Here is a 16,438-nt window from a genome sequence, read left to right on the forward strand (position 1 = left end):
GTGAAACTTTGATGGATGTGAAAGGTTCCTCTGGGGCCTTGGATGGAAGTGAAGGAGGAGGTGTGGGCACAGGTTTTGCAATCCCTGCAGTGCCAGGACCGGAGGATGCATTGTTGGAGGGCGTGGACCTGACCAGGTTGTCACGGAGGGAACGGTCTTTGCGGAAAGCGGAAAGGGGTGAGGAGGGAAATATATCTCTGGTGGTGGGGTCCATTTGGGAACATCTCCGGGACACCCGCACCAATCAACCCCACCACTAAGTAGCCCAACATTTCAACTCCCCCTGCCACTCTGCCGAGGACGTGCAGGTCCTGGGCCTCCTCCACCGCCGCTCCCTTACCACCCGACGCCTGGTGGAAGAATATCTCAACTTCTGCCTCAGAACACTGCAAACCCAGGGCATCAATGTGGTCTTCACCAGTTTCCTCATTTCCCCTCCCCCCACCTTAACTCAGTTCCAACCTTCCAGCTCAGCATTGTTCTCATGACCTGTCCTACCTGCCAATCTCCCTTCCCGCCTATCTGCTCCACCCTCCCATCTGTCCTCTCTTCTCCATTCCCCCCCCCCCATTCAGCTAATGTACTCTTTGTACCTTCTCCCCAGCCCCCAACCCCGCCCCCCCCCCCCCCCCCCCCCCCAACCACTTATCTCTCCATCCTGGAGGCTCCCTGCCTCCATTCCTGATGAAGGGCTTTTGCCCGAAACATCAATTTTCCTGCTCCTCAGATACTGCCTGACCTGCTGTGCTTTTCCAGCACCATTCTAATCTAAACTCTGGTTCCCAGCATCTGCAGTCCTCACTTTTGCCTAGTTGCTAGATTCACTAATTATAATAAATGAATTATTAAAAAAATCTCCAAATCAAAAATTAAGATAGAAATACATCATGTTGATAGGCAAATAGTGGTGGATAGTTTCCACTGCTTGGCAAGACATTAACAAACTAGCTCAAAAATGTGGTGGGGTAAATGTGGTGTTACAGTAGGGGGGGGGATCTTGGACTGGGTAGGATGCTCTTCAGAGGGTCAGTGCTGTCTTGATGGGTTGAATGGCCTCTTTCTGCAATGTAGGGATTCTACAATTCTATTAAACCATATACAAAGGAGGCTGAGAGTGAAGGAGAACCCAGGCTGAATGACAACCAGATTGTGATCTCTACTTCAGTGTGAATTCTGCCGAGGCCAGCTTGGAATGTGCCCCACCAAACTAGCACCAAGGCCAGTGCTAGCTAAACCCAATTCTTTTGCTTGGCCCCAGCTTCATTCCCTTTCCTGCTGATCAAGACTTGGGCCTTGTCTTATTCTCTCTCTAACCCTGTTTCTTTAACCAACAAAAACACAAAAATACTTCCATTAGTTAATTATTAGACTAGTTTATTTTGAAATTTCAACTCAAATGTCACCATCTACCACAGTGGGATTTGTACCCATGTCCCCAGAGAATTAGCTTAGGTCTCTGGCTTACACATCCAGTGACAATATCACAACACAACTACCTCCCCACTGTTTCGCTGCTTGGTACTTTGAATCATCATTTTTATTAATTACTATTGGATTAAATTATCGATTTATTGGTTTTTTTCCTCCTGAAATTCATGTTTACTGTTGTGGAAATCCTTCTTTTTCTGAAATGATCTTCTTTGTTCCCCGAGCAAGAGAGGCTGAATTGTGACCCTGATGTGGAAAGGTTGGACAACACCACTTAATATATTATAGATTATACCTTTCTCAGCCACAGCAAAGAAAATGGTTCAGAACCTCCAATAGGGAGATGATAATGCTGAAGCATAGAGTTATATGTTAGCATCATGTAGAAGTCCTGACACAGACGATTCTGCAGAAATTCCCCAGGAAAAAGAAACTCCCAATGGGCAATTACCTAGTCTCTGGAACACACTGACAAAGGCCACAACGCTGAGAATTTTTTTATTTTCTTGTGGGACATGGGCATCGCTGGCTGGCCAGCACTTATCACCTGTCCCTAGTTGCCTTTGAGAAGGTAGTGACTGCCTTCTTGAACTACTGCAGTCCATTTGCAGTAGGTAGACACACAATGTCATTCGGTAGGGAGTTATAGGATTTCAACCTGGGAACAGTGATATATTTTCAGTTCAGGTTGGTGAGTTGCTTGGAAGTGAACTTGCAGGTAGTGGTGTTCCCATGTGTCTGGATTCATATTCAGAGGATTGTGACATTCCTGAATAGCTCTAACTTGCTAATTGTAAAACTGACCTTCCCAACTCATGACACTCAATCTTTTCCCCCGGTAACTCACAGCTAAGATCCGTATTCTGATCCCAGAAACATCTGACCCTCATTCCAAGAACACTCAGCACGGCCCACCCACCTGACCCCAGATCTCCCACAGATACTAGACAGACACCAATCTGAGCCCTGACCTGTCCATTGACTCTCACTCCAAAAACACACTGACAACTTGCCACTTCCACACCTTCCCCCTACTCTCCACTTCACTGCAACAACCCAACTTCCTACACAGAATGGCTTCCTACTTACCCCCACCAAACACTCCACATTAATCCCTCCATCTAGCCTTACCAATCTGTCAGTTGTACCCCATCATCCATCTACTAGCTACCCCTCCCCCACATCCACCTGCCATATTATTTCTCAATCACTTCTACCCCTCATTTACCAGATACCCCCATGAACCTACATGGATTGCTAGAGTGGACTGAATTGCTTCGACTGTCTCAGATCTTCACCCAGAAAATGCCTCAAAAGGTAAGTGGGCAATATTTTGGCTGATCTGGGTTGGATTTCCTATTTTCAGCTCAAGTTGTAAGATCTATATTTAGTTATGTCATCAGTTCTCTACAGATACAGCTATCAGCTTTTTGTTGTTTTGCAAGTATCTGCATAAAGCAACTGCCATAATAAAGCAACTATAAACTGCATAATAAAGCATAATAAATGTGTAAATCTGACAAGTTTCGTATCCAAAGAGAATAAACCATTATTAGTCTCAACTTTAGATTCATGAACATTGGATTGTCCAGAGTATTGCAGAAGTAATTTTTTAAATACAGCCCTCAAAGAAAAGTGCTAATTGAAGTTTGCACATAGTAGACTAGACTAGGGCAAATTGTGGTTTACGTAAACCACAATAGTCATCAGTTCAGTAAGGAAAAGGATGTTTCCCTTGCATTGTTTAGAAGATATTATTTACTATGCATATGATATATATGCATACCAACAAATAGACTGGTATAGCCTGACCTCTTGCAATGCATTGTTCATATAAATGGTTTTCCTGAAAGAAGTGTAAACAGTAGAACTTATCTCATAATTAAGTGTGAGAAAGTGAGGACTGCAGATGCTAGAGCTTTATCAGAGTTGAGAGTGTGTTGCTGGGAAAGCATAGCAGGTCAGGCAGCATCCGAGGAGCAGAAGAATTGACATTTTGGACATTCAGTTTGATGGAGGGCTTATGCCCAAAACGTCGATTCTCCTGCTCCTCAGATGCTGCCTGACCTGCTGTGCTTTCCTAGCAACACACTCTCGACTCTCTTGATTATGTGCTGGGTTCAGAAAGAATGGCATATTTTGGAGTTCTAAGGTCCAGTCATATTTCTGTCCTGAAGACATTAGTGGGCTGTATGTACTTCACTTGCCTGGTAACTATGTTGTACCCTTAAAATCTGACTCCATTACGTATTTTTATCAGCAGTAAACAAGTCCAACCTAGTGAGACAACCTTCAAAACTTGTATAGAGTGCACCAAAATAATTTGCTACTATAGGACACAAATAAAAAGATATTTGGATTTACTTCCTTCATGATTAGCAGATCTACCAGTAGTCAACTAGTGTGTCTTTAAGAAACCAGTCTCTCTTTCTGATTCCTTCCTCCATGAAAATGCCTTAGGTCATTAGCCAACATTCCCATAGGCCCAAATCAATGCATGTCCATCACCAAGTTGCCTCTGTGGCTACAACTGGCATTTACAATCATAACAAATGATTCTGTCTTTAGATACATGCATCATGTGTTACATCCAGAATATACTCCAAAGTGGCCCTAGTAGAACTGTTAAGTCGCATTTTCCACTGTACATAATCATTTGCATAAAATTGAAGTATTTTATTTTTAAACTTAAATGTGACATTACATTATTACTTTACTGAACTGATAACACACTACAATTAATGCTCAAGAATAGCAACAACTATATACTGCATACAAATGTATACAAGAGGTATTAAAGATAATGACTTACATATCATCATGTATACGATTTCTCCATTCTTCTCTTTTCATTTCCTCTCTGGCCTCCTTCTCCGACATGATTGATGTTGCCACCCGCAAGGTTGGCTCCAAAGGCTTGTAGCGCAGTTGCAATACTTCAGCAGTATCGCGGAAGGGACCCTGACAGGTACAGGATAAGGTAAATGTTTTATTGTCATGTTTTTTGACACATTATTGATGACTGAGAAACCTGCACGTCTGTGTAAGTGCTGCCAGCTTCTCTATTGTAAATTATTTATAAAAGTAATACCTTTTGATATACAGTCACAAAGAACATTGAAAGTTGATAACATTTTGTTGATAGATGAGAATTCAAAAGTGTCCAGAGCTGGGAAAAGCAGTTTGATTTTGAAACTGTTAATCAATATCATTTTGAGTTATAAATGCTTCCCAGCATATTGCAGAATGAAAAATTGGACTCAGACATTGTTAACCCTTTATAATTTACATCCTAATTGTTGTTCAATGTGTCTCTCATCACTAAGCACAATTTTCAGAGTCACCATTACTGCTTTATCATGATGAGTCAATAGGATGCACTAATCTAGGGGGATCAGAGGGCAAAGTCAGATTTCCTTCCATACCACAACTTACAACACATTGGTGATTTTCATAGAAATATAGAAACCATTCAACCAACAGCATTTGCACTAACTCTTTCAAAACGAAGTTGTGCTTAATCCCATGCCTGACCTTCTGTTCCTAAATCTGTAAATTTCATAAGATCAACTGTCTGTTCAAACCTATTTCAAAATTATTCATGGAATTAACTTCCACCAATTTTGGAATTACAGCATTCCAAGCTCTTACAACTCTCAGTGAAAAATGATTCTCATCTTCCCTCTGGACCTTTAGCCTACAATGTTCAATCCACGGGTTAAATTTACTGTCTTGCTCTGTTGCCTTTTGCCTTCACCCCAACTAAGTCTGTGTTGGGAAGGCCAGATGGCCTAGCTGTCCTTTCATCAATTCAGATCCTTGTGGACGAATAATGCCACTTAAAGGCCTCATCACATTGCCCAGTGCAGTTAACGTACGGAAGGTGAGGGCTTTCCAATCAGGGGGATAATGGGCAAGTCTGTGAGAATAATTACTACTGCGTTTCCAAGGAGTTACTTGTTCAAAAGAACTCAGTGAATGATCAAGAGATCAGGCATTAGAAAATAAGAAGGTGCCCACTAAGAGCTGTTCTTGTTGTCAAACATCCTCCTACCACTCCCTTGTAAACCCATTTTGTATTTTCCTCCTACCATCACTCACTTATGGCCTAAGATTTAGTACTAGATAATAGATTTTGGATGGCTGTCATCCTGACAGCAGCCATTGTTTCCCTGGTGCACTGCAGAAGGTAGTTACTGTCCAGTTAAGTGTCTGAGTGGTACTAAAAGTGATGAGTCTTCCTCAAAAGAAGATAGTGGAGACTGAATAAAGACCTTTAACACTGTCTGATGGCTGTTGCTATGTGCCTTTAGATTCGTATTGACACTTTGTTGCCCTGGTCCTTGATTCTTTGGTGTAACCCAAGCATCCCATTTCAGGCAATATGGGCCTCTCTCGCCACCTGTTTAGCTAACTATGAGATCTCTGTCACCTCTTTAAATACCAACCAAATGACTTTAGCTACTAATCCACTCAACAGATGGATGTGTTGTCACTATATGCTCAATCAAAACAGAGGACAACAGTCATAACATTTCCAACCATTTTCTTATAATTAAAATTTCTCATCACTGGAAACATCTTGGAAAGACTCCATTGTACTCATTCAGAGGTCTTGTCATCTTTCCTGAAATGTGGTTCTCAAAACTGACCACATTACATTTGCCGAGGTACAATTAATGAATTATAAAGATCTAGTACAATTTCTTTTATATTCTATTTCTCTATTTATAAATCCCAATGATTCTTTTAAAACCATCTTTTCTTGTCCTATTACCTTTAAGGATTTGTGTATATGACCGCCAAGATATCCCTGATCATTAAGAACTTTCAATTTGTGCCATTTATGGGATACATTCCTTTTCAAGTTACATCTTCCCACTTCACTTCACACTTCTCTGCACTCAATTCAAATCACCACAGTTTTGACCATTTCACTATCTTCTCTATATCGCCTTGAAACCTATAATTATTATCTTGGCTACATACCAAGTGGAAAAGTTTCACAACATCTGGAAATTTTATAATGCATTGCACTATACCCAAGTCTAGGTCATTTATAAACCTTCAAAAGGTCAATGGACTCAAAACTGATCCTTGGGAAACACCACACCAAACTACCTCTTAATTGGAAAACCATTCATCCAGCACCACTATCACACTTTGCTCCCTGTCACTGAGCTAATTTTGTATCCAAACCATTACTTCCTCTTGAGTTGCCTGGGCTTCAATCCCCTTCTGATTCCTGAAGAAGGGCTCGTGCCCGAAACGTCGATTCTCCTGCTCCTTGGATGCTGCCTGACCTGCTGCGCTTTTCTAGCAACACATTTTCAGTTTCAATCCCCTTCAGCCTTCAATGTGGCATTTTGTCAAATGCCTAATGAAAACCCACATATACAATAATTTCTATCCTGCCTAGATGAAGGAGTGGTGCTCCGAAAGCTAGTGCTTCCAAATAAACCTGTTGAACTATAACTTGGTGTTGTGCGATTTTTAACTTTGTCCATCCCAGTCCAACAACGGCACCTCCAAGTCATAGATCAACATTCTCTGTTATGTCATCAAAGAGTTCAAACAAGTCAGTCAGAGATTATTTACCTTTAAAAGTTTCATGCTGGTTTTTCCAAATGCAAGTTTATTTTATTTCAGATAATGCTTTCTAATAATTTCCTCACCATCAACGTTAGGCTGACTGGCCTTAGTTTCCCAATATATTCCTTCTCCCTTTGTAGAGCAATGATGTAACATTAACTCTCCCAGTTTTTCCATCACTTCTACATCTTACAAGGTTTGAAAAATTGTGATCAATACCTCTGCCATCTCTACTTTTATTTATTTCAGCAACTTTAGATGCATTCTATCTGAACTAGGTTAGTTGCCAATTTCCAGTAGAGGTTAAGCATTTTAGATAATTCTCCCCATCTATTATTATCCCAACTATAACTGCCCTCTCCACTTTTAATATAATCATCATTATCTTTGAAGATAATGATACCTATCAATGTAATACTTTATCCATGCCCTGTAACTTAATATAAAGTTTTCCTTTTGACTCCTTAATAGGCTTAACTACTTATGCACACACATATATAAAATATTTAAGGATCCAACTTAATATTGCCCTTTTTATCTTATGACCTTTTGTCTTTTGTAAAATTCCTTTATTGCTAGTTTCCAAATCTTCCAGATTATAAAATGAATTTTGCTTTTGGAATCTGTCAAAGTGTCCCTTTTCTATTTTACTTTAACTTTTTTATTTCTTTTTTTCTATCTATGCTCTTTGACTGATATAGATCTTTATATTTGGTAATCATAATATTTTGCTAGGAAGGGAATTAGTGCTAATAAAACTACAATAAAATGCTTTCAATGAAATTGATCACTGCTCAGACCCTAGGTTTGAAGGCGTTGCGAACACTATAAACCAATAGCTAAACATTTCATTCCCAAGCTTACAAGTACAAAAAAGTTTATTGTTTTGTTCACAGATTTGAATTACTGAACTGAATTGAATGGCTGTTATATAAATTGACATACCAAACACACACAGATTAAAAAAAAAACTTTTGTTTGTTACAAACTTTGTAATATTGTTGCCAGGGTTGGAGGATCTGAGCTACATGGAGAGGCTGAACAGGCTGGGGCTGTTTTCCAAGGAGGGTCGGAGACTGAGGAGTGACCTTATAGAGGTTTACAAAATTATGAGAGGCATGGATAGGATAAATAGGCAAATCTTTTCCCTGGGGTCAGGGAGTCCAGAACTAAAGGGCATAGTTTTAGGGTGAGAGGGGAAAAATATAAAAGAGACCTAAGGGGCAACTTTTTCATGCAGAGGGTGGTACGTGTATGGAATGAGCTGCCAGAGGATATGGTGGAGGCTGGTACAATTGCAACATTTAAGAGGCATTTGGATGGGTATATGAATAGTAAGGGTTTGGAGGGATATGGGCTGGGTGCTGGCAGTTGGGACTAGATTATGTTGGGATATCTGGTCGGCGTGGACGGGTTGGACCGAAGGGTCTGTTTCCATGCTGTACATCTCTATGACTATGACTCTATGTCATTTTAATTTCCTTACTTCAGTTGAGAAGCTAGAACCAAACTTGAACAAAATAGGATGGGGAGTGAAGGTGGAAATAAAGCATTAGCAAATTTCAGTAGGTTTATTAGGGAACAAGTACATAAGAAGAATAAAGAAAAAACTATAAAATATATAGTGTTAAATATTTTCAAAAACTGTGCAGCAATTTTGAAACATGAAATGAAAGACACAAAAGCATTTTATATTGTTGTGATCCCCATGGAGATCAACAAACCAAAAGAACGGAATTTACCAAATGATCCCATGAAAGAAACAACCATAAGACTTCACCTTGTTACAACTTTTTACTTTCAAGTCAAAGTGTGGCGCTGGAAAAGCACAGCAAGTCAGGCACCATCTGAGGAGCAGGAGTGTCGAGGTTTTGGGCATAAATCTTTCATCAACATTCCTGATGAAGGGCTTATGCAAGAAACATAGACTCTCACTTTCATTGGATGCTACCTGACTTGCTGTGCTTTACCAGCGCCACACTTTTCGACTCTGACTCTTCAGCATCTGCAGTCCTCACTTCCTCTCATAACTTTTACTGTAATAATCAAATCAAAATTAGTGTAAATTGGACATAAATTATTTGGCAAATTACTGTCCGTACAAATTATAAATGACTCATTACATAGCAAAGACATGTCATGCCTCACCAGTACAGTATACCAGAAACAAAGCTATTCTCAGTCACCACAAAAGTTAAAGATTTTAAAAGTATGCAGAGCTCCCCAATTTACCTAACTTTTAAACCCAGGTTGACAAAAATACAGACCAGGTTCCTGTACTCAACTAAAAAAAATTATTTATTACAAGTAATTAGTTTCTAGCTACAGTTAAAGGACCACTGGCATATAACTCTTCTAATTAAAACTTTAATTCCTGTAAATAATTCACCCTTACACACATACAAGTAGCCACAGACAGGGAAAAAAATGGATGCTATGAATGGAAGGAAAACTGGAAAGCAGTTCTGTTGTCTCTAATCGTAGGATTTACTGAAATGGTTCTTGTATTGGTCAGAATGCTGATTCTTGGTTTTCTTTCTCTGGATGCTTTCACAGCTTTCAGCAACTGTTGAAAGAAAGATTAAACTGGTTTTCTTCAGGCTTAATGGGCTTTTACAGCTGAGAACAAAGAAAACTCCTGAACTGGTGTACATTTGATATTGTCCTCCTACCTTGTTCATGGATCCAAGGTGTTCAGCTACCTGAGAACCAATCACATAGTTGTTGGCATGTAGAAGGCCTTTTGTCATTGACAACTGGTCACTAGACCAAATACCAATCAGCTACTTCTACCAACCATAGTTCCATCTGTACACAATCCCTTGACGCCAGCTTGTCTGCAACCACTGCTCGAACAAGCAGCTATGTAAACAGTGTTTACAATGAGTGTCAAGTTACTCAACTTTTAAAACATACAGCAATCCTTGGTTTTAAAATATATCTTTTTTTATTCCAGTCTGCCTTTAAAAATAAAGGATAAACTGAAAGACATGGTCTTCACACCCAACAAAGATAGATCACTTAGACTTATTAATTCAGCAACAATTTCAGCCACATTGTCCTTCAAACCTCTGACCTTACTTTGGTAGAATTTCAACTCCATTCCTTCAACAATTTAGTAACCAATTCTTATCACATTCAATCTACAAACATATAAATTAGAAGCAGATGTAGGCCTTGAGCCTACTGTGCCATTAAATAAGACGTGGCTAATCTGATCATCCATGCAATAACATTCACACCCTTGTTTATAAGAATCTGTCTAATTCTGCTTAAAAATATTCAAAGACTATTTCTATTACCTTTCAAAGAAGAAGTTCACAGGCACAGGATCCTCAATGAAAAAGAAGTTATCATCTCTGTCTTAAATGGGCAACCACAGGTACTATCTTCAACTAAATGACATACCTCTCCAGAACATTCTCATTTCTGCTCCCAATGATCCTAGTTGTGCGGATGCACAAAAATCAGTTTTACCCGAACTGTTAACAATGACTGTATGCACTTTGTGGTCAATTCTGAATTTAAATTATTTCAATGTAACAGAAATAGCTTCAACAATCTTGTATATGTTTATTATTGTTTTCAACTCCAGCTTTTAAATTAACCATTTTCAACTGTATCATCAATTTGCACTCCCCCAATTAGTGGGTGGCACGGTGGCACAGTGGTTAGCACTGCTGCCTCACAGCGCCAGAGACCCGGGTTCAATTCCCGCCTCAGGCGACTGACTGTGTGGAGTTTGCACGTTCTCCCCGTGTCTGCGTGGGTTTCCTCCGGGTGCTCCGGTTTCCTCCCACAGTCCAAAGATGTGCAGGGTCAGGTGAATTGGCCATGCTAAATTGCCCATAGTGTTAGGTAAGGGGTAAATGTAGGGGTATGGGTGGGTTTCGCTTCGGCGGGTCGGTGTAGACTTGTTGGGCCGAAGGGCCTGTTTCCACACTGTAATCTAATCTAATCTAAATCTAAATCATCCAGTCACATGGTTTTATTTTGTGTTCCATGCCTGGGTCATGGAATCCCTAGTTTTCACACCGCTTTGTGTAAAAATAGGACCTGTGACATCTCTAAATTCTGACTTCTGAATTAATCCTCCAAGAGGAACCTGAGGAAATGGCTGCATCTTTTTTATCTGTGTCATCAGACCCCTTGAACCATAAAGCAGAGATTATGACACACAAAGGCCCAGAGTCCTACAAAATGTTAAAATGGCCTTCAAACCTCCATCTGATCCAACTGGCAAATTCAGGCAGCAACTGGCAATCCTTGTAAAACATCAAAGTGGTACTTAGTGGGAAATCCCTGTCAGCTATTACAGCATATGTATCTACGCCTCTCCATTTCTGTAAAGCAACCGAAATCCTTGGATTCCATTGTCATGTGCACTATGTTAAAATTCCTAAATCATTTTCCATATTGAAATAAAGAACAGTAGTAAATAAAGATTTTTAAATTGTTGACTATAATATGTATAATGCACATTCTCATTCCATACTGAATTTATGTTGCCAGTCGCATTAGTTACAACATACTGTGTTTGTCCAGAGATACCAACCAGAAAAAGACACTGGCCTATTTTCTACAGTGATTGAGGCATAGAATTGACAAAAAGCCTTTCTCAGGTCCTCTTTCAATATTGGATCATGACTGACTGTAATATGCAATGTGGGTCAGAAAGTGGGGCGCTGGAAAAGCACGGTTGGTCAGGCAGTATCTAAGGAGCAGGAGAGTCGACATTTCGAGCAAAAGCTCTTACTCAGGAATGTAGCCGGGGCCCAAGAGGCCTCAGAGATAATGGGAGGGGGGTGGGGCTGGGGGCAGGTAGCTAGGAATGTGATAGGTATATGAGGTTGGGGGGTGATGGTGATAGGTTGGAGCAAATAGGTGGGAAGGAAGATGGATCGATAGGATAGTTCAAAGGGGCAGTGCTGAGTTGGAGGGTTGGACCTGGGAAAAGGTGGGAATAGGGGAGCTGAGGAAGCTGGTGAAATTGACAGCAGTTTTCTCAAGCAAACAGGAGCCCAATCAATACATTTTAAAGTGGTCACTGGAAGATATCAGCAAAGTAACTGATACAATTCAGTTAACTCAATGTGGAATCAGAAAGTACGTTCATCCCCTGGTGTCACTTAAACATTATACCTCACTGTTCACGCCTTAATTTCCTCCTCACCTTTCTTTTCTAAATAACCCAGCTGATAGTATTCTCATCAGCTTTTATATATGATCAAAACAAATTAGGAGCAAGAGTAGGCCATCAGACCCTCAAGCTTGCTCCACCATTCAATAAGATCATGGCTGATCTGGTTGCTTCACATTCCTGTCTAGCTCTGAGAACTTTTTATCCCTTTGCTCATTGAGAGTCTATCTAACCCTGCCTTAAAAATATTAAATGACTCTGCTTCTGCCACCTTTTGTGAAGTAAAATTCCAAAGACTCATGGTACTCTGTGAGAAGAAAAAAATCTGCATCTCTCTTATAAATGGGTTTTAAATGGATGACCTTTATTTCTAAGCAGACACCCGCATGTTCCAAACTCTCCCACAAAAGAGAGTTTTCACATCATCCTGTCAAGATTCCTGAGGATCGTTCATGTTTCAAGCAAGTTATCTCTTGTTCTTCTAAACTTCATCAGTCACCAGACAAATCTGACTATCCTTTTCTCCTGAGACCACATACCAAAAAAATTGGTCCAGTAAACCTTCTGAATTGCTTCCAAACATTTATATCTTTGCTTAAAAAAGAAGACCACTCCACATTGTGTCTTACCAATTCCCTGCACAATTGAAGCAGCACCTCCCTAATTTTGTATTCAATTCCCATTTGCAATAAATGATAACATTCTATTAGCTTTCTTAATTATTTACTACCTGCATACTAACCTTTTATGTTCTTTATGATTGACACATTGCCTTGAGGAAAGACTGGCACTCCCAGAAAACAGGTCACATTCTGACAGAGGACCAATTTTATGTGACCATCTTGCTCATCAATTTCAGTGTAACATTCTTTAGTTGCTATTTCATTTATGCCCTAAGTCCAGAGTAAACAGGTTTCGATGCCAAGGACTCAAAATGGCAAAGACTGGAGTTAGATCTCATCCTGAATATATAATTTGGTTTGGATTATGATAAAAGAAACAAGAAATTAGTAAAACCTACAGTGAACTCAAAGATGTGCATTTATCTTGGTTTCAGCCCACGTTCTCGTTCATTATTGCTTTACATAATGTGTAAACGCGAATACTAATATGATGTTTAATAGCAATATGCTGTCTGTTTAAATTAATCTCTTCATATTATCCTAAACCCAGTTCAGATTAATTTTTCATGTATTCTCCATTAGCTTTCATGGTTTTGATTAACCAATAATCCTTCTCTATTCTTTAATCACTGTTGCAATGAACTAAATACAGTACTGGTTGGATGATCAGTAATGTTGGAGAAGGCATGTTAAATGACTTCTGATATAGAACACCTTACTGTGAAGAAACATTTTTCTTTACTTTTTTGGGTGAAAGTTAGATTTTTTTTAATAGGAATGTACATTTTTGTGAGCAAATTAAAGGGGTGACCTTTCAAATGTGCATTACAGCCAGAGCCTCAGCTTCTGATAGCATATCAGGAATTTAAGTACACGAATACAAACTTGTTTGTGTTGAATTAAATATTTTACTGTTAATTTGTTTCAATGCTATGTATTCTGAAAACTAATATGTGCTCCTGGTTGGTAGGAATCGGCGTCCAGAGAGTGAGCTTATAAAATTCACACAGAGGGTCAAATTTTCTGCTGCCTTGTCTAGCATGGGTAATAGGTGAAAGGTAGGTAAACAGGACAAAAATGAAAATGTCAGACATCTAATGCTGAGATTCTTTTTCCTCTTTTCCCCTTATTATTTGAATGGTGAGTTCTAAGTCACACAATAAGTGATATCCACCTTATTTCCATGCATTTGAATCTCATCAATAGCTAATCTTGCCTCATTTCTTTACAGCTCCCAATTCTCCTCTCCTTTCCTGAGAAACTTGACAACACCAATTCCCATTGTGAAAGTCAGAGTGGTTACCTGATGGTCACAGCTTCACTGGATCTTCATCCAGCAGCTCAAGTGGACATTACTAATCTACCAGCCTCATTACATTATTGTAACTGCTTTCAGACTAGTTCACACAACACCACTTCAGCTCTTCAAGAGTTGACTTTGCAGCTCAGGGACACTTATGACTTGCATGCTTCTGCTAAGTCTATTTGCACACAGGGATACATGCATCTCATGCACCCACAAGGATATGTCTCATTGCTCCTTATCTTACTTTCTTAGTGGTCACTCACATTGTGTTGACTTGGAGGCTGCCAGTCTTTATTGCTTCATAGAATCATAGAATCCCTACAGTGTGGAAACAGGCCATTTGGTCCGAGTCCACACTGACTCCCCGAAGAGTCTCCCACTCAGACCTGTTCCCCTACCCTATTACTCTACATGTCCCCTGACGAATGTTCCTAACTTACACATTGAATACAATGGGCAATTTAGCATGGCCAATTCACCTAAGGGAGAAAACCGGAGCACCCGGAGGAAATCCACGCAACACAGGGAGAATGTGCAAACTCCACACAGTCACCCACAGCTGGAATCGAAGCCAGGCCGCTGGCATTGTGAGGCAGCAGTGCTAACCACTGAGCCACCGTCTCACCCATAATCAAGCAACCTTCAAATCATTGAACAGTCAAGTGAGCAGACATGTAGTGTAGAAAACCATGCTAAGTCAATGCCACATCTGCGGCAGGTTCTAACAGCTTACATGGCAAATTCTTTGCATGTGCTTCCAGCAAATGGCCATTTCTGAAAGGGGACCTGCCCTTAGTAGAGTGCAGGGGGACTATGGTTAGTCAGGGGATTTGACTACAGTCAGACAGACAGATGCTTGGTTAAACCAGAGACCGCAGAGAAGTGTCAATGCAGAGACTGGAAAATTGCGCTGTGGTCAATCCTATAAGTGGAAAAGTTTGTTGATCAAAGTACATCAGTCAAGGTGCAATGGAGACATCCTTCTAGGGGCAGGGCAATTCTAGGTCAGGACTGTCCTGTCACGTCAGTCTGTAGATTATGTCATGGTCAGCCCTGAGAGTTCAGCAGAGGGCTTATTCATAGCTGGTTCATGTAGTCCTGGCAAAAGTGGGAAGCTCAAGTTTGGATTTGAAGTTTATTGGACTGGATTGCTGATGGAATAATTATAGTGAAAGAGCAAATCAAGACAGAAGTGTGGGGGCTCATAGAGCATAGGAAAAGTCAGAAAGCTGTGGGAGGGAGTGTTCTCACAATCTTACATCATTTCCCACAGATAACTGTCTCGTGCATTAGACATGCAACTCTCACTTTGAGGATTTCTTGTGGCCTTGTTGGACATGCAACTACGGTGTGAAAGATGAGAAGATTAGAACATCGCTACCTATCCCAGCAAGGACACTAATCTCCTGTGGATCCTGTATGGCCTGGAGATGAGGCAACAGTGAAGATTCACGAAGGACGTGGAGAAAAATGACCAGACCTTGAATCTACCAACCTCAATATCATCATCTACAGCTGTCAGAAACCCAGAGCAGGTGGAGGCAAAGAATGTCAGAAGCCGTAATTACAACAGCGTAACCTGTTGGAGCAGGACTTGCGCACAGAAGGAATGGGTAGCCATCCCTGTGTTGTTAAGATTATATCGGCCCGAAATGTTTATGCCAGCAGCACTTTCAGAGAACAACTGGGGTCCTGAGTGGCATCTTCCCCAAACCTTGATCCACAAATACATCTGGGATGTCACTGATTGCATTTTCTCCAGATTGCAGCAGTTTATATGATTCCCCATGATGAGGACACTCAAGCAGCTCAGGCAGTGGAATTCTCCAATATCACTGCCTTCACCCAGGTGCTATAGACTGCTTTGAGAACATCTCACCAGCAAGCTGCAGATTCACCAATTGAAAAACCTTGCACTCCATCCTTGGCCAGTTTACATGTGACCATTGGTGCCAGACTTTGGAGATGTGTACCCGAAATTCTAGGAGCTGCCACGATACCATAAGACCGTAATATATAGGTGTAGAATTAGGCCACTCAGCCCATCAAATATCCTTTACAATTCGATTATCACTGATTTCTCAATCCCATTCTCCTGCCCTCTGTCTGTTACCTTTTATCCCCTTACTAATTAATGTGCATCTTTCCGACAGAGGGCAAACCCGCCCCCCCACTAATTTAAACCAGCAACCCATGTTGTAATCTGTTAAAATTCGAGAGGCAAGAAACTATTCCCAAAACTCACTATTTAAAGTAAAAGATTACAGATTAGATTACTTATAGTGTGGAAACAGGCCCTTCGGCCCAACAAGTCCACACCAACCCTCCGAACAGCAACCCACCCTGACC

The 16,438-nt window shown here is 40.6% G+C and overlaps 1 protein-coding gene across 2 annotated transcripts in view; it reads right to left on the minus strand.

Annotated features, from left to right (window-relative positions):
• The window catches only part of spata17 (spermatogenesis associated 17), a 346,047-nt gene that overhangs the window by 213,887 nt on the left and 115,722 nt on the right, over positions 1–16,438 (minus strand). For both annotated transcript variants that reach the window (XM_043695798.2, XM_087991318.1), the window contains exon 8: positions 4,241–4,389. In XM_043695798.2, the coding sequence (XP_043551733.2) occupies positions 4,241–4,389 (149 nt within the window). The remainder of the gene's footprint in view (positions 1–4,240; positions 4,390–16,438) is intronic.

This window comes from Chiloscyllium plagiosum, unplaced genomic scaffold, assembly GCF_037043375.1.
Source record: "Chiloscyllium plagiosum isolate Xiang-an unplaced genomic scaffold, Cpla_swu_hap1 HiC_scaffold_10, whole genome shotgun sequence".
Lineage (NCBI taxonomy): Eukaryota > Metazoa > Chordata > Chondrichthyes > Orectolobiformes > Hemiscylliidae > Chiloscyllium > Chiloscyllium plagiosum.